Raw genomic sequence first — 26,739 nt, 5'->3', positions numbered from 1 at the left:
ATAAGGATCATTTAAAAAAGTAATGTCTACAACACCTGGTTGACCTCCTGGTCTACTGTCAAGAGCACAGGCAAGAACAGAGCTCTTCATTTTCTTCCCTAAAACACGGAATGCTCAGATTTACACATACCTAACATATGCTATAGCACAACTGCTATTTATATAATTATTGTCAAGTATCATCATGCTGTTACATCTTGCTGTATCAGGGAGGAGGTGCCTTTCATGATTTTGCCCAGAAGATAATTTCTACAATTGTTATGTGTCCACCACAAGACAAAAAGGCAGTGAACATTAAGCATCATCTTTAGGAAAGGAAAGCTCTGAACTCACTACTCATCTTCCGTGTTCTGGCTCCTTACACTACTCTAGCCTCTGTTTCTTCTAGTTCATGTCATGAGGTTCATGTTTCACATGAGAATAGAAAAGCTCTAAATATTGTATTATTCACTGAGAACAGTAACTCTGCAAAGAGAATAGTAGAACTAAATGCAAAAGTTACTTCAAGATTACAGCAATCACATAATAAATTGTGATATAGTTCAGAAGAGAATAAAATACAAAAAACAGAGGCCCAAGAGAAAAAGACAGAAAGTAATAGCTCAGAAAGGGGAACAAATTGTTACAAGAACTTCCTTATATACAAACCCCAGGTAGAAAAAATGGGGAAATTAATACACCACTCCTAGGAGTTTTAGGATTATACCAAATAGCAGTGCATTTCAGATTGCTCTTTCGCTAACTATCCTTCTTCACTGAAGACAAACAAGGACACACTAAATATTTAATACCTTTCATTAAAACCAATATGGAGTGATGAAATAAAGCCTGAATAGCTTGCCACATCTGGCTTCAGCTTGCTCGTTATCATCAATGTCTAGTCACTCAACTCTACAACTGATGCTTTTGTGACTACCCTGTGCTACCCCTTTGGCACTCTCCGATTATAGTTTCATAGTTTCATAGTTTCATAGTTTCATAGTTTCATTCAGGGTTGGAAGGGACCACAAGGATCATCTAGTTCCAACCCCCCTGCCATGGGCAGGGACACCCCACACTAGATCAGGCTGGACAGAGCCTCATCCAACCTGCTCTTAAACACCCCCAGGGACGGGGCCTCGACCACCTCCCTGGACAACCCATTCCAGGGTTTCACCACTCTCATGGTGAAGAACCTCCTCCTCACATCCAGCCTGAATCTCCCCACCTCCAGCTTCATTCCATTCCCCCTAGTCCTATCACTACCTGAGATCCTGAGAAGTCCTTCCCCAGCCTTCCTGTAGGCCCCCTTCAGATACTGGAAGGCGACAATTAGGTCTCCTCGGAGCCTTCTCTTCTGCAGACTGTACAGCCCCAACTCCTTCAGTCTGTCCTCATAGGAGAGGTGCTCCAGCCCTCTGATCATCCTCGTGGCCCTTCTCTGGACATGTTCCAGCACCTCCACATCCCTCTTGTAATAGGGGCTCCAGATTCTTAAGATGTTTTTCTGTCCTGTCTTCTCATGCTCCAGAGAAGGTTTCACCTAGCCTTCCTATAACTGTGTTCAGCTCTTTCTTCCATTTAAACCCAAACTCAGTTAAAATAACAAAGCTGCACTATGAAAGCATGTTTTTGTTGAACAGATGTTCTTCCTCCCACACCTATTTCATTACAGGCCAGTCTCTCCTACCCTTCTCGACCTGATAACAGGGTTTTTATAGCCAGCTCCCTTTGCTGATTCTAGCCAAGTTTCTAGGACACAACATCTTAATTTAAATATACTTCCAGTTCTACAATTTTATTTTGCATGTATTTGAACCTGCTCCTCCATAACCCTAAAGCATACTAACCTATTTCAAAATGTTTGTCCAAACTTTGTGCGAAAGCTTTCCTGCTACGTCCAAAGGCAATTTAAGAGTGTAATAGCCCTATCACTCTGTCCTACATTTTTTGCAAACTACAGCATATTATTATGGATCAGTTGCATCCTCTAATAAGACTGCATTATTGGACACGTGCTTGCTGTGTGGTGAGGAACTCCATGAAGAATTTTGACCCCACAAAAACCTTTCCACAGAGCAACACAACTTAGAACAGCACCATGGAAAAGTAGATGTGGGGCTGTACCCTATACAACAAAATTAGTAGTCTTTAATAATCAAGGTTCTCACAACGTTCTTAGGCACCTACTTATCTGTTGCATTTTTCAGCATCATGGAGGGTGCAAATCATCTCACTTAACTGACTTTCAGACATTTAAAGTTACCCACTTCTGAGCAACTTACCTAGACACTCTTTGTAACTGCAAGGACAGCAGACAGCAAAGATACACCAGTCTCTGGAGGTATTACAGACATAGAGCCTAGACAACTACTTTGCTCAGTAAGCTTCAGAAGTTAAAGTCCATGTGGGGAATTACATCTTGAGACCTCTCCCTAGTTTCCACTTTCTGACAATCACAGTTCTGTGAAAATTTCTTGTGCCAACTTAATCACACTTTTCTGGTAAATGTTTTCTTCCACACTGCAGAAATCATCCTCACAGCGCCATGCAGCAAGTTTATATTTGTACCTTGCTGAATCTGATCCTACAAGGACGCAACTCCAGTTGCAGCAACAGCCCACCAGAGACAGAGCATGATTAGCAATGATATGCTTCACGACGCATTCACTGAGAACCCAATGACACAAATTAAAATGAGCAAACTAAAAAGCACTAATACAAGGTTCTGTTACAGTTTCTTTACTGTCCCTAAATGAACAGAAACCCCTATAAGTTAATTTGAACTCTTGGTTTCTCCATGCTTTTAACTCATAATTTTTTCCAAGCAGCACTATGAAACTCATCACAGAGGGTGGACCAGAGCACAGTCAACATTCAGCGAACATCATTCCATGACCTCCTTGCCCCTAACAGGATTTTCTATCTCATAAAACACAGATTGCTAAATATATGAAATAGAAAAGTAAATGTTAGAGCCCCTCTGTATAACGAAGTCTTAACTACATAATCTTGGCAATCTACCCTAATGCAAAGGGTCTGAAAAAGCCAAGTAAAGGACATTAAAACCTTGTGTTAGTGTTGAAGGGAGTGGTTTCCTGTACTCTGAAGCAGCTTTCCATCCCTACTACAGCACAGACTGCCTCAAAGTGCAATAATCTTTCAGAGATGAGGCCACATTCTTGTCTGGGTGCTGAGGGTTGCTCTCCTCCTCAGTCAGGGTCTGGCTGCACAGAACATTTCACCGGCAGGATAAAAGTGGTTCGCTAACCACATGAACAATGTAATTTGTAAAATTCCCACTTGAGATTCTCAATAAAATGGTTACTGAAACATGAAGGTCAGGCATGTATTCTCTTTTCTTTCTTGTCCTCTTTTCTTTCTATTTCACTCTGCTGCTCTGAAATACCTTTTCTCATTTTTAAGTGTTAAGGGAATATATATATTTTCACTTAGAAACAGTACTGACAGAGCAGGCAAACTGATGAGGGACTTAGTGTGACAACAGAATTGTACTTTGTAGCTTTTCTGCATTTTGCCTTGCACAGTACTTCTGGAAGTAGCATTCTTCATTAAACTCTTTCCATCTTTATGAAGAATCTCAAAGCCTGCTTTGACTTGAGAGGCACAGTTCGCCAGTGAATGAAAGCTCCTGGTGCTCAGGCACTGCTGCAGAATCTATTTTTTTTATAATCAAATGGGTTTTTTTGAAAATTACTTTGAAAAAAATTCAACCCAACAGATGGCAAAAGTAGTCCATTTTTTCCTTTCTCAAAACAAAAATTGTCCACAATCAACCAAATCCTGTTGTGATACACATACGAACACATACTGGTCTCCTGACTTCAACTGGGATTATGTGGGATGTAAATTTGCACATAGCTGGCTTAAGGCATCCTAGCTGCTTGTCTGTCTGCTAGGAGAGAACACTATAGTAGATTCCTAGAAAAGGTTTACCATAGAAAAGTGATACATTGTGTTCCAAGTGAGCAAGTATTACAGTCAGTCACCAAGACGCAGTTTAATGTTACTAAGTCTGTCTCCGAATGAGAAGCCAGATAAAACAATCAGTGTAACAGGCTTCCACCACGTAAGCAGTAACCCATTCATACATCTTGTTAGAAATACATGCAACATACCAGAAACTCCTGCTGGTGTCTTTATGAATTTTCCATTAAAATGAGCAATCACTGCTTCACATTTTTCTGTTGACTCCATTCTAAAGAAATAAAGAATAATTTACATAAATTAAACACTCTTCCAGATTCCCACATTTGTGATTTGTAATGTGTATTTCTTGCTTTTTCTTGCTTCACTTCTGTGGCTTGCTTTCCCATGTGTAAGCAATACAGAGGATGTTTCCTATGCACACACAACATTAGAAAAGTAAAGTTAAACTCAGTTAACATTTTATGTACTCTGAGGCCACATTCAGTGCCAAAATGCAAATGCAGTACCTTTATTTACTTAAAAATTAGGCAAGCATAACTTTGACAGCTACAGTACAAAGTACTTACAGCATCTTGAAGGAAGGCAAAAGACTGATCCTTAGCATTCATGATACATACAAAAAAATGTTAATGCCACTTTTGATAGAGGATTTTGAAGACTGCACAGTTTAAGAGTAATAAACTCAAATATAAATTTGCCTGACTGCAGGACCCAAACTGCCTTTATAGCTTTTAGCTTAAATGTATCATCACAACTTAATGATGCACCTGTCTCTGACTTAATCATCTCCAAGTTACCTTCAAAACAGAAACCAACAACGGAATAGCTGTGACAGCAACTGAGAATTTATCCAGCATCCTACCCTCAACAGGTTTGTGCACTTACACTGTCAAAACTAGACTTAACAGATTGAGTGGACTACTGGTGAGCTAGTGCTAGTCTAGGATTGCCTCCAAAAACTGCAGCAAGATCCTTACACTGCAGTGTAGATGTGTGGGCCCTAACTGCCAGCTGGGACTAAGCTGCAATGGATGGCAGAGACATGCAAGTATAACAAAACATATTGTAAGAGAATAATTATCTTTTGCAGCTGTCTGCAAGATGATATTTCAATAATGTTGAACAGAGATTTTCTTTGTATTTGTTCATTAAGTTCTGTAGTTAAGATCCAAAAATAAGGCAAATAGCCTCAGTAGCAAATAAGCAATACTAAAAATGACTAAGTCTTGGCATATTTTTAATTCTGATAGCCTTTCTGCACAGGATGACAAAATATTGTCATAGGAGACAAGCAAAATCATCAGAACACAAGACTAAACAAGAAAGTTTTTTAATGGTCTCAAAAATACCTTTTAGAGAATTTTCAGAACTTCCCTGCTCCTGCTGGCCACACTGTTCCTGATGCAGGCCAGGATGCCATTGGCCCACTTGGCCACCTGGGCACACTGCTGGCTCATGTTCAGCCAGCTGTCAACCAGTACCCCCAGGTCCCTTTCTGCCTGGCTGCTCTCCAGCCACTCTGACCCCAGCCTGTAGCACTGCATGGGGATGTTGTGGCCAAAGTGCAGCACCCAGCACTTGGATTTGTTAAATGCCATCATGTTGGACTCCGTCCATCTGTCTAGCCTGTCAAGGTCCCTCTGCAGAGTCCTTCTACCCTACAACAGATCAACACCTGCTCCCAGCTTGGTGTCATCTGCAAACTTACTAATAGTGGACTCAATCCCCTTGTCCAGATCATCAACAAAGATATTGAATAGGATGGGGCCCAGCACTGATCCCTGGGGCACACCACTAGTGACTGGCTGCCAGCTGGATGTGGCACCATTCACCACCACTCTCTGGACTCAGACCTCTAGTCAGTTCCTATCCCAGCACAGAGTGCTGCTGTCCAAGCCACGGGCTGACAGCTTGGCCAGGAGTTTGCTGTGGGGGATGGTGTCAAAGGTCTTGCTGAGGTCCAGGTAGACTACATCCACAGCCTTGCCCACATCCACCAGGCAGTCACGTGATCACAGAAGGAGATCAGGTTGGTCAGGCAGGACCTGCCCTTCCTAAATCCATGCTGGCTAAGCCTGATTCCACGGCCATCCTGTAAGTGCTGTGTGATTGCACTCAAGATGACCTGTTCCATAATCTTGCCTAGCACTGAGGTCAGGCTGACAGACCTGTAATTCCCTGGCTCATCCAACCGGCCCTTCTTGTGGATGGGCATCACACTGGCCAGCTTCCAGGCATCTGGGACCACTCCAGTGAGCCAGGACTGTTGAAAAATGATGGAGAGCGGCTTGGCACAGCTCATCTGCTGGTGAGCCAGGGCTGGTGGTAAATGATGGAGATCGCCTTGGCAAGCTCATCTGCCAGCTCTCTCAGTACCCTAGGATGGGTCCCATCTGGTCCCATGGACTTGTGAGTACCCAAGTGGCTCAGGAAGTCCCTAACTACTTCCTCATAGATTTCAGGGGGATTATAATGCTTCCTGACCCCATCTACCGGTTCAGTTATCCTGAAGTCCTCCTGCCTTACTGTTGAAGATGGAGGCAAAAAAGATATGTAGTACCTCAGCCTTTTCCTCATCTTCAGTTACAATGTTCCCCTCCAGGTCCAATAAAGACTGGAGATTCTTCTTGCCCCTCTTTTTAGCATTAATATAGTTTAAAAAATGCCTTTTCACAGCAGTGGCCAGCTAAGTTCTAACTGGGCTTTTGCCCCTCTAATTTTTCTCCTACATGATTTAACAGCATCCTTAAACGTATCACAAGTTGCTTCCCCCCCTTTCCAAAGGTGATACAGCCTCTTTTTTCCCTTAATTCCTTCAAGAGCTGCTTCCCCATCCAGGCCGGTCACCTTCCCTGGCAGCTCATCTTTTGGCACATGGGCACAGCCTGTTCCTGTGCCTTCAAGAGCTCCTGTTTGAAGCAGGTCCAACCATCCTGGACCCCTTTGTTCTTAAGGGCTGCTACCCAGGGTACTCTCCAAATTAGTTGCTTAAATAAGCTGAAGTCTGCCCTCCAGAAATCCAAAGTAAGGATTCTGTTATTGCTTCTCCTTACTTCCCTGCATACTGCAAACTCCCCTATCTCATGGTCACTGCACCCTAGACAGCCTCCTACCATCACATCTCCCATCAGCCCTTCTCTATTTGAGAACAGCAGGTCAAGCTCACTTAAGAGCTGCATCAAGAAGCTGTCCTCCATACACTCTATTTGCTTTACCAAAGGAAGAATTAACAAAACCCTGCTGGTATATTCATGTAGATCTATTAAAAAAAAAACAACAAACAAACTTAACAATTTTAAATAATTTAAATTCTTGACTTTTTAATTAAAAGAAGGATAAAAGCTGCCAGTATGGCTAATGTTACTGAAGTACCTTGCAAAGCCAACACCACGACTTGTCCCACTCGAGTCCCGCAGTATCCTTGTAGAGATGACCTGCCCAAATGGTTTCAGCATGTTCTCAAGCTCCTGCTCATCCATTGAAAGTGGCAAATTAGAAATGTACAAGTTAGTCGGATCTTGTTCTTGTTGCTGAAAGAGAATTAAAACCAATTGTTACTGTTGTTGCTCCTGAAAAATAGTTTGAATACAAAATATATTAATGATTGCGTATAACTGGTAGTCATCAGTACTAGTGCTCATTTTTAGTTCTCATTCTCCCATTGGAATGGGCTGCCCGAGGAGGTGGTGGAGTCACCATCACTGGAGGTGTTCAGGAGGAGACTTGATAGGATGCTTGGTTGCATGGTTTAGTTGATTAGGTGGTGTTGGATGATAGGTTGGACATGATGATCTTGAAGGTCTCTTCCAACCTGGTCTATTCTACTCTACTCTACTCTCTCCTCTTTCCTATTATCAGTGACCTCGATCTTCTGTCACAGTATACAGCATTCCTGAGAAAATCTCCACTCCTCCTATAACTGGTGAGAATGACATTTTAAAGTGGAGATAAAGGTGAATAATTGACTAGTTTACAGTCCATATTACAACTTCATGTTTTAGATTTTTCTGAAAGGGAGGGGGGGATAAGGCAAAAAAAGGACAAAGGAAACAAGTTAGCAGACAAGGAAATACAAACTGGTGGGAATGAGTAAAAAAAACACAGACATAAATTAAAAAGAAAATACTGGAATAACAAATTGAAAATAATGCAAGGGGGGAAAAAAATGAGACCACGCACTTAGTGGTATACACATTGCTAAAATATTACCATGACAGGCTGACACACAGAGAAGTGAGTGGGACACATTCTTCTTTTCTCACACATAATCATAATTTAGAGTTTTCATCAAACTTTATGCAGAACAGTCCAAAACTTTCTCTTGAAGCAGTCAAAATAACAGGAAGACAGCCAAGATATGAGCAATCAGGGAGGGGACAAGTGTAGTCATGTCTTTGCCATTCATCTGACCTTAGGTGATTTACTTTGATCTATGTATGTGCCACAACACTTAAAGAAATACTTATATTGAAATTGATCATGTCCAGTCTATCTGCAGATTCTCCAGTTGTGGAAGAACAGAGTCTACAGATCATGAAAGGAGGGACTGGCCACTTGAGAGGAATATAAGACTGTAGTCAGAGGATGTAGAGAGGCAATTAGAAAAGCTGAGGCCGCCTTAGTATTAAACCTTGCAAGAGAGGTCAAAGACAACAAAAAGGGCTTCTTTGAATACAGTACAGACAGAACTAACACTAAAGGCAATGTAGGCCCACTGCTGAAGGAAGTGGCTGCCCTGGTGAGAGAGAATAGAAGGTAGAGCTACTCAATGCCTTGTCTCTGTCTATACTGCTGAGACTGTCCTCAGGACCCTCAAACCCCTGAGGCCCTGGAGTAAGTCAGGATAAAGGAGGGGTTTGCCTTGCTTGATGAGGACTGGGTTAGGGATCAGTTAAGCAATCTGAACATGCATAAATCCATGGGTCCTGATGGAATGCACCCAAAGGTGCTGAAGGAGCTGGCAGAGGCCACTCTACGTAAGTTGTGGGTAATCGGGTTAGACCTAAATGCATGAAGACTGGAGGAAAGCAAATGTCCCTCCAGTTTTCAAAAAGGGCAGGGTGGACCTGGGTAACTATAGACTGGTCAGCCTCACCTCCAGCCCTGGAAAGGTGATGATGCAACTTGCCCTCAGTGCTATCTCTAGGCATGGGGAGGAGTCAATATGGTTTTCCCAAGGGGAAGTCATGTTTAACCAACTTGATAACATTTTATGAGGACATAACCAGGTAGGTAGATGATAGTAGTGCAGTGGATGTGGTTTATCTTGATCTCAGGAAAGCATCTGACGCTGTCTCCCTACAGTATCGTCACAGCTAAACTGAGGAAGTGTCACCTGGATGATTGTGTAGGAAGGTGGATTGTGAATGGGCTGAAGAACACTGGTGATAGAACACTAGAACAGGCTTCCCAGAGAGGTTGTGGAGTCTTTCTCTGGAGACATTCAAAACCCGCTCAGATATGTTCCTGTGTGACCTACTCTAGGTGACCCTGCTCTGGCAGGGGGGTTAGACTGGATGATGTTTCAAGGTCCCTTCCAAGCTCTAACATTCCATGACTCTGTGGTATTTTCATTCTCTACAAGGGGCCTGACTTACAGGGAAGTCTGAATCAACCCAAAATCCAAAAAAAACCCCAAACCAAATACACAACTTTCCCACCAGAACAAAAGCATTTATTAAAGTGATTATACCTGTGTGGGTCATGAAATCTTCTTATGCAAATTAGACCAAAATTTGTCTCTAAGCTGCCTTTATATTAATAACATCTCAATATGGTGGCATATTGCATATTTTAATTATTTGCTATCCTGGGTATCACCTCTCAAGTTGGGGTTGGTTTTCCCTAGGACAAAAAAAGGAAAAGAGATGGGGGCTGGGGAGGAGCTCACACTTTTGGGGAACAGGCATGAATTCTCATGTTCCAGAAACTGAAACTTAAAAATGGAGAATCAGATTCTGAACCATCGTAATTTGTGTTTTCACTCCAAGTCTCACATTCATTTAGAAAGGGCTTTCAAATGTTCTGTAGAGGTTTTCAAGAAACTGAAGCACTGAAGAACTTATAAAAGGGAAATACGTCCCCATTACATCCTCATGATCTGCACTACATGCCACTGATACAACTGTAAGTCCTAGCCCCACTAAAATCCTGCACACCTTACAAAACATAAACTTTTCCAAGTGCTCAAATATTATCCTAGTCAGTCCCTTTACAGTTCATTGCAACTGGCATCTGACTACCATGAAAGTTTTTCCTTGTGTTACATAGCGGGAACATGCATCCCCTCAAAACAGTGAATCTATACAGTACACATAGGAGTTTGTGATTTCAATTATCACAGAACATCTGATTTCTCTTTCACATTAGAGAAATCAGCAGAAAGTGAAGACAGGAAAGTGAATTCACTGAGAGCCCAGAGCTGACATTAATATTTATTGCTGAGTAGTGTTCAACCAGGATAGAACTACTGAATCACAGGTTTTCCCGTCTTGGACATACAGTTCAAACCTCCTCAAGTAGGAATGTGAAATGGAGAGAGCTTTGGTAATTTCAGAATTCCTCTGTACTTCGAGATATAGGTGTTTATTTTCTTCTTTAATGAACACTATTAGGAAAAGCTTTATAGGAACCACAAGGATCACAAAGTTGCATTTCAGCTACAGCATTATTTCCCAAAACTATTTCAAAAAGTATTTGAAATTTAAAAAGTGATCACTTTTTATTATAAGCTGTAAAATACAATGCACACAAATATTGTAAGCCTTCCCTGAAAAACCTAAAATTGTGCACAAGCTGGAAAAAATCAGATACATGGAGTATTTTAATTTGTTTTGCTAATGGTTTTATTCTACAATAACATAAAGTCTGTATAATATTATAAAAATGTTCTCATTGAAAGAGCCTAACAACACTTGGAAATACAAAATAAACAAACAGTCCTATCGTGCTTATACTAATAAAAATGTGAATTTACATGCAAACAAAGATAAGGCTACATTCAGAACACCTAACAGATAGAGCAATTCAGTCAGCTGAAGAATGTCAAAGCAACCTGTTTTATTCAGGTAACTGTGAAGATCACATTCAGCAGGAGCAGGGAAGTCATTGTGCCCCTGTACTCTGCTTTGGTTAGGCCACACCTTGAGTACTGTGTCCAGTTCTGGGCCCCTCAGTTTAAGAAGGACATCGAAACACTTGAACGTGTCCAGAGAAGGGCAACAAGGCTGGGGAGAGGCCTTGAACACAAGCCCTATGAGGAGAGGCTGAGGGAGCTGGGATTGTTTAGCCTGAAGAAGAGGAGGCTCAGGGGTGACCTCATTGCCCTCTACAACTACCTGAAGGGTGGTTGTGGCCGGGAAGGGGTTGGCCTCTTCTCCCAGGCAGCCAGCACCAGAACAAGGGGACACAGTCTCAAGCTGCGCCAGGGGAGGTTTAGACTCGAGGTGAGGAGAAAGTTCTTCACCGAGCGAGTCATTCGTCATTGGAACGGGTTGCCCAGGGAGGTGGTTGAGTCACCATCCCTGGAGGCGTTCAAGAGGAGACTGGATGTGGCACTTGGTGCCATGGTCTAGTCATGGGGTCTGTGTTGATGGGTTGGACTCAATGATCCTCGGGGTCCTTTCCAACCTAAGTTATACTGTGATACATTCCCCTTCTGCTGGGCCCCTATTCCAGCCTAGGGTGTTACCACACTTTTCCAATACACAAGCAGTGGATTCAGGATCAGAGATTGAGCATTCCTTGCCAAAAGGGACACGAAGACCTACTGTGACTCACTGTAACACATGAAGATCTTCCTCCATACACCTTGGGAAGCTTGATTCTTGTACCTATCCACCTAGCAGAGAAACCTTAATGCCAGAAAACCCTGTGACAGGGCTGCTAGAGAAGGGAATGATCAACTTTGAAAGAGTATAGCAACTTTACCACTAATCCACGTTGCAAATCCCTTAGGAACAGAGAAAAAAAAAAAAGGAAGTGCAGCTGAAGAAATTACCCTAAGGAAATTGCTTTCTCTAACAGAAAGCATTTTGTAATGGAAAAATTTGACTCATGGCCCATGAAACTATTCATATTTTGCATTAATAAGTATTGGTTTTGATGGTTAGGAGTGAGCTGAACAGGTGACTGGGAAGAACTTTTCTGCTTTCCTGACAATCTATGACAGCCTGAATACTCCCAAGGTTTCAGTAATTTCTGCTTTAGGACCTTCAACAGGATGTACAGTGGAAAAGGGGGAGTCTGAAGATGCTTCTACATATGTCCACAGCTAAAACTGTAAAAGATGGCATACATGGGAGAGAAAGAGCAAAAAAAGTGGCAACGTATGAGGAAATCACAGTGAAATCCTGGAGTAAGAGCTGAAATTTCATTCATCCATAATTCTTCCTGCACAAAATAGTTGGAATGCCAATAACACGTTCCAGAGTACACCGAGGTTGTATTGGCACTGCAAGTGCAAACTCACAGCCACCCTAGAAATGGAAGCAGTTCAGCTGTAAGGACAAATCATGGAGTATCTCAAGTTGGAAGAGACCCATAAGAATTATCAAGTCCAGCTAGATCAGGATAGATTAATGCAATTCACTTTCTCACTTTGCAGGGGAAAAAGCCTGATAACTGCCCTTCCCCTACCCCTACCCCTCCCTCCCCAAAAGAAAACCCAACCACCAAATGAAATCCACCCCCGCCCCCCCCCCCCCAAACATTGCTATTGGTTCTCAAAGAGCTCATTTACAACACTAAAGTAATACCATTAGGACAGACCTAGGGCAAGACCAATTTCTAGAGTGTACTTGCAATGTTATAGTTTGGCAACAGAAAAATTATTAATGTGCAAAACACCTCCTCTCCTCCTGTTATTTACTTATGTCACCATGCAGATTCTGTCATCTCCACAGGATTACTAAGCCATAATTATACAACTATCTGGGTGCATTTTGGGAGTTCATAAGCAGCAAAGTCATTTCCTTCCCCTTAGAACATGATGGGGTTCCAAGCTGACATCTAATAGCACCAAAACTAGGACTCCCCAACCATCTTTTCCTATTCTCAGACAAAAGCACCATAGAAACAGATGCTTGCTTTTCTACTAGGCTTTGGCATGGAAAGTTATTAAACAGTTAAAACCTCAGGAAGTTAGGAGAGAGTCAAATTTTCAAACTCTTCTCTCCATCTCTCTGGCAAACAACAGATTCATTAAGTTCTGTGACTTCCCTCCTTACTGAAACCTCTCTCATCACAGTTTAATTCACATGGTTATTGCAGTTCTGTTTCAGAAGAGAAGAGATCATTCTGTTGATATCCAAGCTTCTAATTTTTTTTCTGGAATTCAGAAAAACCTGAAACTGTCTGAGAGTGGCTGTCAATGAGTCCATGTCCAAGTGGAGGCCAGTGACAAGTGGATTCCCTCAGGGACCAGTACTGGGACCAGTCTTGTTTAACATCTTTGTTGGCATTGAGGCACCCTCAGCAAGTTCACCAACAACACCAAGCTGTGTGGTGCAGCTGGAGAGAAGGGAGGCTGGAGGGACATGCTGGAGGGAAGGGATGCCACCCAGAGGGTTCTTGACAGGCTGGAGAGGTGGGCCCAGACCAGCCTCATGAAGTTGAGCAAGACCAAGTGCAAAGTCCTGTGTCTGGGCTGGGGCAATCCAAAGCACTGATACAGGTTGGTTTGAGCACAGCCCTGGAGAAAAGGACTTGGGGGTGCTGGTGGATGAGAAGCTCAACACCAGCGTGCACTTGCAGCCCAGAAAGCCAAGCACATCCTGGGCTGCATCAAGAGAAGCATAGCCAGCAGGTTGAGGGAGGTGATTCTCTCCCTCTACTCCATTCTGGTGAGACCCCACCTGGAGTACTGTGTCCAGTTTTGGAGCCCCTATTTTACAAGAAGGATCTGGACTTGCTGGAACATGTGCAGAGAATGGCCATGAGGATGATCAGAGGGCTGGAGAACCTCTCCTAGGGGGACAGACTGAGAGAGTTGGGGCTAATCAGTCTGGAGAAGAGAAGGCTCTAAGGAGACCTTCGTGTGGCCTTCCAGTATCTTATGGGGGCCAACAAGAAAGCTAGTGAGGGACTCTTTAGGGTATCAGGTAGTGATAGAACTAGGGGTAATGGAGCTAAATGGGTAGATTCAGATTGGATGTTAGGAAGAACTTCTTCACCATGAGGGTGGTGGGACACTGGAACAGGTTGCCCAGGGATGTGGTAGAAGCCCCATCCCTGGAGGTTTTTGAGGCCAGGCTGGATGAGTCTGAGCAACCTGATGTAGTGTGAAGTGTCCCTGCCCGTGGCAGGGAGGTTGGAACTAGATGATCCTTGAAGTCCCTTCCAACCCTAACAATTACAATTAACAATTACAAGCCCTATGAGGAAAGATTGAGGGAGCTGGGCTTGCTCAGCCTGGAGAAGAGGAGACTCAGGGGTGACCTTATCACTCTCTACAACTACCTGAAGGGAGGTTGTAGACAGGCGGATGATGGTCTCTTCTCCCAGGCACCCAGTACCAGAACAAGAGGACACAGTCTCAGGCTATGCCAGGGGAGGTTCAGGTTGGATGTTAGGAAGAAGTTCTATACAGAAAGAGTGATTGCGCTATGGAATGGGCTGCCCGGGGAGGTGGTGGAGTCGCCGTCATTGAAGGTGTTCAGGAAGAGACTTGATGGGGTGCTTGGTGCCATGGGTTAGCTGTTTGGGAGGGTTGGATTGGTTGATGGGTTGGACACGATGATCTTGAAGGTCTCTTCCAACCTGGTTTGGTTTATTCTAATAAAGTTTTTTTATATTCTAATTCTGACTCTATAAAACTTCCTACTTCAGGGCAGCAAGCTAACACTAAAATATAAACTGCTGAACCATTGGGGGCTTGCTGTGTTGCTTGATTTTTATTGTTTTTAAAATTCTACACAACTTAGGAAAATGGCTTCATTTGAGAGTCTTCATATCTCAGGCACAATCTCCTCAGTTAACCTTCATCAGATCCTAAAGACAAAAAGTGCTCAGTATCTGCAGATTATGGACAATATCAGGGAATTTGTGGGCTGCTATAAGTATCCATATTACTTGAGGCAACTACGAAGCCTTATTTTTATCAATTCCCATCAATAAAAGTTTCTATAGGCCTTTTCTCAGCAAACACCTTTAGCTGTATTTCTAGAACTTCTCTAGCAGAACACAGTAATAAAAAAATGCAGAGCACTGCTCTTGCAGACTAATGCACTACTTATTCCTAAAAAAGCACTTACAGCACTAACTTAATGACTACAAAATATAGTGTTTCTCGTAAAAGGGATAGGAATAATCAAGTGTTAAAACCCATTTCTGTAGAAAGAAGTGATGAGGAGTCCTACATAATGCAAAGTTCTCTACCATCATCTGAAAAAAATTTAAAAACCTCCTTGTGCGTGTGGAACTGTTCCTAAATTGCAAGCAAGAAACTTGGCAAAGTAGTAAGACATCTGTTTTCTCTTGCTCTGTGGAAGGTCAGAGCGAACAGATAGCCATTCAGAAACATGTGACTCGGTGCTGCTCACAGCATGGAAGATCCTCTGGCTGATAGGAAAGGGATTAAATGCTTGTCTGCTTTTGTATAGAAACTACTTTAAAATTTACAATTGGCCTGTGTCTCTCTGAAATATGTCTGTTTTAGCCAGTTTTAATACTGTCTGGCCACAGATTGTTAACAAGACAATTCAAGGGGAAAAATCACTACCATAATCTTCACTTACTCTTTAGAACTGCATAAACACTATAAGATGATTAATAAGCCAAACATTTAAAGTCATTTGCACAGGCACATCTGTGTAACAAAAGTGAATAAGAGCTGCGTGAAAATGAATTTTTAACTACAATAAGCACTGTGTTCAAGTTTGCAGTCAGACTATCACTGCAATCATATGTTCCCATTTTATTATTTGGCATTCTTGCTTTCCCTTTGCTAGAAGGGCACTATAGTGCTCCCCGTGAGTTGTGTGTGTTGCTCATGGATGCCACTGTTTTCAATAGAACACTGAATGAGCTCACTGTGGTTCATAACAGAGCACTGGACCCTTGTCTGAACAAGATGCAGCACTGCTTAGCAACTGAGAGAAGATTTTTGTGGGCTGAAGCTGTGTACTCAAGGGAAGCCATTGTTAACCATCTTATTTAATGCACATGCAATTCCAGAAATGATGGTCATTTAGCCCCCAGGTAAGCAAAAATTGGCTTACCTTCAATCTATTTTAAAATGACTTTTAAGAACTTTTATGAATACAAGGAAGACAACTGACTATATTTCCTTAAAAATAGACTATTACAGTAGGATTCCATACATGGGTCTACAGAAAGTACTACAAACTAGGTAAGAAGAAAACTTCTCCCATAAGAGAGTTGCTAAAAGTTGCTGTAGAAAGTCATTTGAGCTAGCTCCTGTTTGCCCATGAACTGTTCTTTGGCTTTCAGAAGCTCAGATGCAAAATAAAATATATTGCAATATGCCTGCCTTCTCTAGTTAGATTAAGTGCACTAGCTAGCATGGCAATACTAAACTTACTTTCTCACTTTGCTCTGTAGGAATGAAACTGATTTCATTCTCCAGAACGTGACCACAGTGAAAACAAGTACAAAAAGCAATACATTATTAAAAATCATAAAAGTTAGGGTTTTCTCATTTTTGCTAACTCGAAACCATGTTCTTCATCAGTGACATAAAGGAAGACTGTCTTTAATACATTACATTTAATAGCTGTGGAAAACCCTTCACTTCTGTTACAGATATTAGAACAAGTGGCCAAGAAACCCTTTCCTCCCTTACCTGCTGTGCAATTCATGCTTTATATAGGGTGATAGGTAATCTTTTCCAAATACACTTAGAAGGGAAAAAAGCCACCTAAAGTAAGTTTGGGACATAAAAAAATGCTCCTGCACTGAACTTCATTGGAAACAAAAAGCTGCTCACACATGCCGAGTGCTTCACTGTGCTGCCTTTACAACCATCAGTGAAAAATACAGATTACAAATTTATGTCATCCCATATTCTGGAAGGTCTGTGAACTCAGACAATGAGCTGATATTTATCAGAAACTGGAAAACACCCCCATGTTGTGTGTTTCAGACAGCTTGAACTGTTGCTTTGAAGGCCAACAGACCACTCCAGGAAACAGAAATTGCCGCTTTTGAATGGTAGAAGAGTCAGCACATGACGGTACAACATACTTTGCACTGTTATCACAGGCATCCTTCAGACACAACTGGAGTAAGAAACATTTCTGAAGATGGTCCTGATTTTTAACACAAGCCCAAAATATCTGTCATAAGTTAATGTGAGAGCTAATACATTATAAGCAGTAGTATTCTTAATTGTATCAATGCTTCCATTTTTAGGAGGAAGAAATTACAGCATTATAAATCTGAAGCCCTAAGTCTTAAAAATGTGCAACTGTGGGGAAATCATTTAATGGACAAACAATGAGTCTTCCCCCAAAAATGCACATTAGTAGATGGAACAGTTTTCCTTGGCTCAAATTAATGAGTTTAACTGACCACAAAAATCTTCCACATCCATGGACTACTTGCATAGGTTCTAGTAGAAGTGGCATATGTTTACAAGAATTAAGTTTGTGCTTCAGGGAGGTGGGGGAGGAAAACAAACTTTTTGTTTAAGTTATAGATTATCTTGACAATCTTATAGCAAAATTGTACATACAGAAGAACCAAAAATCTCATTTTAGAGAGAGAGCAGAGGAGACATGAAAGAAGGGAAGGTCTTCAACAACCAAGTATGGAGGATCAGGCTCATAGATTCTATAGAAATTGTGTTGGACTTTGATGGATAAATCATTTTAAAGCAAGGACACTCCATTAATTTTAAGGACAGAGTCAAAATACAATTCTGACAATATGTATGTTAAACCTGCTTCTGATGCCTGAAGTATATTACAAGCTGTGTGCAAAACCTGGCAACTAGATACGTAGAACAGTTTTAATAGATATAAGCCTTTTGCTGTATTACCTCAGGAATCTGTTAACCTACCATGAGATATATGGTTAGCAATGTGACTATACAAATGTCACTGCCACACCAGGAAGGAAGTAGTTCAGCACTTGAACTCTGAGCTGCCACAGCCAGGCTGGTGTCAAGCTGCCTTGTGTATCTCTACACTGCTGTCAGTACAATATAAACATTCTCTATCTGACTTCATCTGGGCTGCAAACACAATCACTCTCCTGACATAAGTTTTCTAGATAGAAAGATGAGAACAACTGTGTTTTATATTAACCATTCTTAATCACTAATTCTTTTTTCTATTTACACATCTGGAAAAGTAAGAACTAAATTCCAGTTTTCCATTAAAATGGCAACTTTTCTACTCATCTGAAACACAGTTACTTCAGCAACTATAGTCAAAGTCAATTTAATACCATTTGATGAGAAGAACTTTGAGCAGTTTTAGCATCCTATGCTAATTTCAGGGTCAAAAATACCTACAAAAATGTAGGTGGCTTGTACCTTCATAGCATTTAGACTTCACCATCTCTAAAAGATCCCTTACAGATTCTCAGGCTTTTTAATCTCCTTTCAAAATGCCAACACACAGTAGATTTCCTGTGTGCATCTATATTGCCATATGAAGTAATTTCTACCAGACCTGAACAGCATCGAAACCTACAGTTATCTCACTGATTTTACCAGTGGAGTGGAAGTAAGGAGAGAGACACTAAAATTCACTCTAACAGCAACCAAAACAACTTTTCTAACAAAGAAAATAGGCAGAGATTTTCACTACTACTACTAACCTTACCTAAGTATGCAGAGCTCTGCAAAATCAGAGCTTTTGACCTTATTATTCTTGGTTTATTACTGAAGCAAGGACAATAAACTAATTCCATTAAAAAGAATTTGAGAAATGAAAATTTATTAACATCAAAATTAGACACTCACCAGTTACTAACCAGGTTAAAAGTAACAGTACTCTTGCAAGACATTTATCTATTCTTTTCACACCTTATTTCTAGAGTAAGAGATAAGCTATTGGGTTTTTCACTAGGTCCTGAAACAAGATAGCTCCTGCTATAGCTCACCACTTGTACACCCTGAAAAAGACAACTGACAACACTGGTAAGGCTCAATTCAAAGAGTGGAGAGGAGCAATAACCCACTACCTCCCTTTTATATTTTAATTCAAAAGCTACTCCCATCCCCTAGCAATGAAGTATCATCTTCTGTAAGCTCTTAGCAGCATTATCTGACCAACAGGAATCATTCAAGGTGTTTCCATTTCAGCAGTGACCAGAAAACACCATTAGCAAGCACAGAGCAAAACCACTTCTCAAGTTGCTTTGTCTTAGATCTCAGAAAGAGCAGAATAATTGAAGACAATATTTCTTGAGCAGTGGTTTGACACTGGATTGCTTTGCTGACACTACACTGTGACATCTCCTGGGAGGTGGCCACTTCTCTATTAGCAGTGCCTCCTTGAACAGATTTGGCAGGACTTGGGATGAAGCCATGTCTTGGATCCCAGGCCCTCCCAGATTGCTCAGCAATAGCTGAAACACAGTGAATGAAACCAGGTATTTCTGGAGTCACAGCAACTTGGAAGAAGACTGCTGAGTAGAGCATGATCTTACCCCATGGATAGGAAAAGCTCACAAAGTCAAATATTTGAATTTATCACTACAAAACAAACCTGTAACAAAAATTTTTATGTGTATAATCTAAACCACTTCTACTAAACTAGGATTTGTAGATTAATTTGCCAAAGTGAGTAATTTTACCTCATCAACATATAGCTACAGGAGGACACTGCAAAAGGGGGTTTATAGCAGCCAGAGTCAAGTAACATTTTCCTTCCCCTTCAACTGCTGTGGGTCAGGGACTACCACCATGTCTGAGAGGAGGGCAAGAATATTGAAGAGCTGTGCTGCTGGCTGACATCCTGGGCACAGCATAGCAACAATGCTTTCCCACAGACAACTCTTGCCAACAAGCATTCATTTCTCTTTGAAACCGAAGCAGTCATAGTGGCCTGTAAGGAAATCCATCAGCCAGACAGCTGAGAAGCTGTCCTATAAATTTTTCTGACATTTCAGGCTAAAGACTGAGCAACTGTTCAGGGAACTGCAGGAAAACCACTTCATGGTACAGGTTGTAACATGGAAAAGGACAATATATTTAAAGACAAACACAAGTAAGCCTTTATAATTTCTTACGTATGAACAATCTAATCTTGTCAGAACAACTCTAAGTGACTGGTGATTCCCAATTTGGACTGTCCAAGTGAAGATTTCGCAAAGAAAAAACCCACCCATAACAAACAACACCCCTCCCCCCGCCCCAGACTAGCACTGCCCAGGATAAATAAAAAGTTAAAAAATAAAATAAAATCCAATGGCTCAAAATAGATAAAAATCAAAGAACTTCAACTCTTCCATCACTTATAACTGTCTGTTGAAGTTCTATACATTGGGTTGGTCTTTGGGATGAGGGTATTTTGGTTGGGTTTTGTTGTTGTTTCCAGGTGGGGGTTATTTGTGTTTTGGGGGTTTTTGGTTGCCTTTTTTAATAATTTAAACAGTCCTGAATGTTAAGAACCAGAACAAATTTCACTGGAAAGCAAACTTCACAGTTACAGATTTCCCGCAGGTCACCAGGGTTAACACAGTGTTCGAAAAAATCAATCAGAACTGTCAAGTATTATGGTGTGTATGTTTTCATTAATAGTAATGGAAAGAAATAGTAGCAATACTGCAGCTAACTTGTCAGAGGAAATGAGTCAGAAAAAAATACACTATGGGAAAAATTAGGAAATTATTCATTAGATTACAATAATCAGTTACTAGAGCTTCTTCATCTAATCAAGACAATTAAATCAAACATCAAAATCCATTAGAAAAATGAATTTACATGACTTCATATTTCCTTTTCTTCCCTCCTATCTAGGTATCATAAAATGGCAGACAGAGGCTTGGAAAAATCTTGTGTATATTTTAATATGATCACCTAACAACTGAAGATTAATAAAAAAGGTCTTTATGAAGCACACAAAAAACCAAAAAGATACCAAGCATTTTCCACTAGGCACGTATGGTTTTGTCATGGCTGTACTAAACATGCATTAAGTATGAAACATATGGTTTCCATTTTGTTGCCCTGGAATCCTTCCAAAGACATTTATGTTGTTAGCTTAACTGTTCCCCTCAGCTGAGAAACTGCGGAAAGTATCTCATCTGAAAAAAATCTGTACCTAATGGGTAATTACGAAAGATGTGCTAGAGTAGCTTACTTTAAAAAGCCTCTGAGATTACTAGTTAATTAGTGGAGCTTAATTTTTTTCCCAATAGAACCTAATTTTGAAAAAGAAAAAAAAATATTACTTTAAGAGGCACCACAAATTATATGAACAGATTACACTGGTAATGTTTCCCTTATTCATCAAATTTGGAGCAGTGTTTAGGGCACATTGTTGGAACTTGGTCATCTGACCTAACAGGAAAGTATGACAAAAATCATTCCCAATGCATCACTTCACTGATTTTATAGATTTGAGAAGTTTATGCCAACAAACACTACTCTAAAGATTGCTTTTGGTTAGTAAACTGATTCAGAGGCAAGGATCAGTAAAAACAAAAAAAATCTTATTTCTTTATATTTAATAATGTTTGGGTTTGCCCTGTTGCAGAAGCAGGTTGTCAAAGAGCTGGCTAAGAACTTCCAAGACACCTATCATGAACGCTTATTTTACTGACATTAACAGAAAATATACTAGAAAGGCTGAAGACAGTCATGAGGTTAAATTTTGTCATGCTGTGCTTAAAGAAACATTCTCTAATTACAAGGCTGCTAACCTCAGCAACAAGCAAGCAAGATACAAAAGCCTTTATACCTTCATGCTGTGAATTATTTCAGCTACTGACTTGCTTCAGGAATTAACATGTTGTATGTAAACTATACAAAGCCTGCTGGAGTTCTTACCATTTATTGTTGATCTTTTTTTTTTTCTTAGTGGAAAAAACAGTTATCATGAACAGACTGATAAATTCAACCAGATCAGTTTGAAGACTTTACCCTAACACATTTTTTCAATTTCATTAGTTGAGATTATTTGAGACATGACAGTTGAAACCCCCTATTTTGTTATCATCGTGTGGTTGGTGGACTGTGCTCTCTGTAAAGAGCGTGCAACTTGAAAAATCATGTTGTCAGTGCTCTACTAACAAGCTTGTTCATCTTCACAATCCATTGCAAGAATTAGCTAGTTATTTTAACTCACCTTTGCCATCTGTGCTTGGACTCCACTAGCCTTTAAAGCAGAAACTGCCTTCTGAGCAGCTGCTGGGCTGTCAAAGTCAACAAATCCATAACCTGAAATATAAAGCATATTTCATTAATTGACACAGCAACCACCTTATAACCCAAGAGATGTATGCTGCTATTTAACACAATTTTCTTGTTGATGAAGGGGGCTGTCCCAGACCCAAACATCTTCCAAAGTCCTTCAACTCTGAAGTGATAGGGACCTACCCTAGTAGAATAAATCAGTTTCCATGCCCACTCATTATCAGATTTTGTCCCAATTGGTAAGAAGCTGTACTGTGCTTTGCTTTGTGCAAATGTGACACCATAGGTTTATTTCATAAACTGTTAATTTTTTAAATAAACTGGAATAAATCACAAATAAGCCTCTATGTTACATGCCAGTTACTCAAAACATGCCATGCCCATCTACTGCATCATAACCCAGTTTTTGTCGAGTAAGTTAATTCACTGCATATGCATAAAAGGTAAATTTAACAAGTGAGTAACAACTCATCTCATCTGAAAGTAAATTCATTTTTCCCACTGGTGTTAGTGAAACCAGAATGTTAAAAATTGTTTTGAAAGCATTTTATATGCTATGTAATACCATCTTTAAATGTTCAGGTAAATCCAAAATCAATTGTAACAATTTACATCTATTTGCACTGACAACTTTTCTTTTTCTCAACAGTAGTGTATAGCTAATCAATTCCAGGACATCAGAACAGCAAATATACCTTAACCTTTACAGACACTGACCTTACAGTTTGGGATTGTTAATGCAACCTAGGACTAAATGTCTCACCAAAAGGCAGAGTTTGGAAGCTGCTTCCCCTAGATGTTATCGCAAATCTCATTCTGCATTTTCAGGTCTCTTCCTTACTACCAGTAAATCACCTCAAATATTGAAAGAAATCCCTCTTCAATGTCCAAGCTGGGTTAAAAGAAAACAAACTAACCACCCCCCCCAACAATTAAAAAAAACCCCAAACCTAGAGGAGTAGAACACGGCATTATTTCTTACAGCATGTCTATACTAAGGACAAAAAGGGTGTGTAAAGATATACCTAAAACAGCTTTAAAGTTTTTAACTTGGGGAAAAAAAAGCTCAAGCAGCCTTGTATATCACTACAAGCTTATTTAACCTGCCAAGAAGCTGAAGAAAGCACATATTGTTCTGTGTAACATGTGGTGTTGGGGACTGTTAAATCTTGACATGAAACAGAGTGAATTAGCTCATATCATGTTTTGTGCTGCCAAGGCAAAACTGGCTTTCCATACCCATGACAACCTAGGTTATCAACATCACCACAGTGTGGGGTGCAATACAGACAAAGTTACATACTGATATCAAGCATGCAATCAAAGCTGGGTTTTGCTGTCTTCTAGATGATATATTAATTCAATTGCTCATTGTTCCAGTTAGTGTAAATCCCATGGTATGATTGATTTTTTTTGGCAAGAGCCAGAGATCCTGTCAATCTTTTGGTTAAATTCCAGTTAGGTATCTGCATTCTGCCTACTTATGTTCCTATTGCAATTTCAATGACATGCAGTGAAGCTTTCCTGCAGCCTTAACTTGTATATTGTAACAGCAGACTCTTAGTTACTGCTTCTCACCAGTACAACCTGTATTGGGAAATTCAGCTTAAATCTCTTAAAGCATCAATATGAGAATTTCTGTTTCACTAACAGAACTACTGAAGTATTCATGAACTGGAGGAATGGACAGACTAAGTTAAGTACTGACATAGGTATTAATGAGTTAATAAAATAGAGAAGGGCATCTCCTCTTTCCCACTCACAATATAAGGTGATGACATCTGCATACAAGCTAGGAAAAGAAAATTTCTGCAAAATTCAGTTTCTGAACTGTCAGCACTCCTTTAATTAGTGAAGATGAGAAGCTATGCCCCTGCACTGCTTCCAAGTTCTGCACAAAAACTCTTTATTAATGATGAACTCTCCTCTCCTGCCTCTGCCTATCAGCTTTACCTCATTCATGAGCTTTATGCTTATTAACACTGCTCAATCAACTGACTTAGATCTTCACTTTTCTTAGAAATTATCTTCTTAATTGTAGAAAAAAAAACTCTGAAATCTGATATTTCAGTGGCTGCCACCACACTTTCTCCTACCATGTGCATTGCTGTGATATGATCTCACTGCAACTGCAATGAGTGACAAGAATCAGTAACTGATGTATCCAGTTTATCTAAAGGAGTTCTAGGTTTTTTTCTCCAGATGTAATTACTTTGGTGAAAACAGCCTTCTCTTTGCTCCCAAAACACTCACTAGCATATAAGAAAGCACAATGAGAGTACTGGGAAAATGTAATTTAACTTTCAACTACTCTAATCAATGGAGCTGATTTGCACAATGTATGGGTTTTTTTCAGATGCTTAGTACAGTTAAATGGTTGCCTGTAAGCTTCCCCACTTTCTTCAGGCAAGAACGGAAAAGCTGCTTTCAACTCCCTTTTTGTTTTTAACATAGAGGCAGACTGCCAACCAGCACTGTGCCTGTCAGCTTCACTCCAGCTTGACTGCACCACTGACACTGGCTGGCTGCCAGCTCCACTGGAAACAAATATATTGAATTCAACTACTATGGGGAAGAATAAGAGTAGTTTAGGAATAAAATTTAAAAAAAAAGAAGGGAGGGATGGGGTGAGGTGCAGATTTTGAATGCTTAAAAGCACTTAAAACACATTAATTTATTTTACAAAACCAGTCAGGACTTTCAGGTAAATGTAATATAAAGGCAAATATACATACCTTTGCATTTGTTTGTTGTCTTATCCAAAATAGCCTTTGTGGATACAATTTTCCCATACCTACAATGTATTATACATACATAAGGAAAATGAGAAAAAAAAACCATTACTATTCACATTATTTTATATCCCATTACTCTTTACTTTTAATAAAATGGAGTAACATATAGACTACATAATTATATAATGAAAACTCAGATGTAGATGGCAGTGACAGAAACAGTAAACAGTTTTAAGCATGCTCTTGCTGTGTTATTCTTATGTTCTCAGTGGCACAGCAGAATCAGAAACAAGCCAGAAAAAAATGTGCTTTATACAAAACAATGTAACAGTTGCAATACTGATATATACAAGAAATCACATTTTCAACAAAAGCTTGAACTCTCTCAGTGTGTATATATATATATATATGTATATACACACACACACACACCTGGATAAAGCAGACAAGCTGCCTGTTCAGTGCTAGGCCTGGTATGGAAATAAAACACAAAAAGCCCCAAACACACAGTAAAATACTTAGTTAACTCTCTCCCTCCCCACACTGACAAATGCAAAGAGATTAAAAATTTCTGGTCCAGAAGGTGACATGATCAAGTTAGAAATATGACTGATGACTGGAAAAGGTGGGGCAAACCAGCATGCATTTTTAAAGTGGAAAATCACAATTTAAACAATTTCAACTAAACTAAAAACATCCCTCAGGAAAGCTTCAATTTTCTTGTTTTAAAAGAAAAATGCACTCATTGCCTGTTCCTCAGCTTCTCAAAGAAGGGCAGCCCTGGTGCCAAACTGCTACACAGTCCAAAGATGAGCACTCAGAGATCTAAGAGCAACAAAGCTTTGGAAACAGGTGGACAGCGATCCCAGCTTATAGGAGCAATTGTTGTTTCTGAAATCTCTTCAGAAGTTTATCAGTATTAGGGAGGTTGATTAAATTTAGAGTAAAATACATTGCTGCTGCTGTAAACTGCAATTTTTCCTTAAAAAAAAAACCCAAACAAAAAACACCTCCCTTTGCCTGCATCAGCAGCAGAATCAGAAACCTAGCAGTGGTTCTTCACCAAAAACTCCTCTGGCTGTTTGCACACTACATCTGATACAGTGCTGTACACATACAAGAGAAAAATGATGTAATGGAAGTTCATGTTCCCATAAGAATGTAAGGTAACTTAGTACATTAAGAGATATATTTATACAGAGATATTTTTCAAGCACTGTTGTGTTCAAAATGAACTGAAAATTATGAGAAACATCAGAGTAAGAAAGTGGAAATTGAGGAAGAATGAAGTTTTGCCAGCTCACATGCTAAACAACTTCAGAATAAGTATCATTTCAAAAGACAACTACAATTTCTGCAGTAGCTGTATTCAGTCTTGAAAGTTCCTCAGAATACATAACAAGCCTAATAAAGTAGGTGTAGAGTACTCAAATAATTGTTCGCTTGTAAAGTGATAGTTACTCACGGATGAAGCCTATTTACAATAACATTTAAATTTTCAGCGTACTATTCACTGTTTGTGACCAGTTTCAAGCTGCTGATTCACCGAGTATGACTTCAAACACTTCCAAGGGAGTAAACCTGAGACACTAGCCACTAGATGACTTCCTTTTTATTTGTAATTGTGAGCATCCACACTGATATAAAATAACACTCTCCATCTAAAGCCTAAAAACATACCAAGTCTCCATTAAAAAAAGAAATAAATCAGTGCATACCTAAATATACCACACTACAGGGTGCAAC

The 26,739-nt window shown here is 40.2% G+C and overlaps 1 protein-coding gene across 5 annotated transcripts in view; it reads right to left on the bottom strand.

The window, feature by feature from the left end:
* The window catches only part of RBMS1 (RNA binding motif single stranded interacting protein 1), a 146,971-nt gene that overhangs the window by 18,602 nt on the left and 101,630 nt on the right, over nt 1–26,739 (bottom strand). For all 5 annotated transcript variants that reach the window (XM_068138771.1, XM_068138772.1, XM_068138774.1 and 2 more), the window contains exons 3-6: nt 24,994–25,052; nt 22,191–22,282; nt 7,303–7,460; nt 4,119–4,198 (exon numbers count right to left, since the gene is read on the bottom strand). In XM_068138771.1, the coding sequence (XP_067994872.1) occupies nt 4,119–4,198; nt 7,303–7,460; nt 22,191–22,282; nt 24,994–25,052 (389 nt within the window). The remainder of the gene's footprint in view (nt 1–4,118; nt 4,199–7,302; nt 7,461–22,190; nt 22,283–24,993; nt 25,053–26,739) is intronic.

The sequence above is a fragment of the Melanerpes formicivorus genome, unplaced genomic scaffold, assembly GCF_026170545.1.
Source record: "Melanerpes formicivorus ecotype bairdi unplaced genomic scaffold, bMelFor1.0.p_v2 SCAF_5, whole genome shotgun sequence".
Lineage (NCBI taxonomy): Eukaryota > Metazoa > Chordata > Aves > Piciformes > Picidae > Melanerpes > Melanerpes formicivorus.
This window is presented reverse-complemented; position numbering and strand designations above follow the sequence as displayed.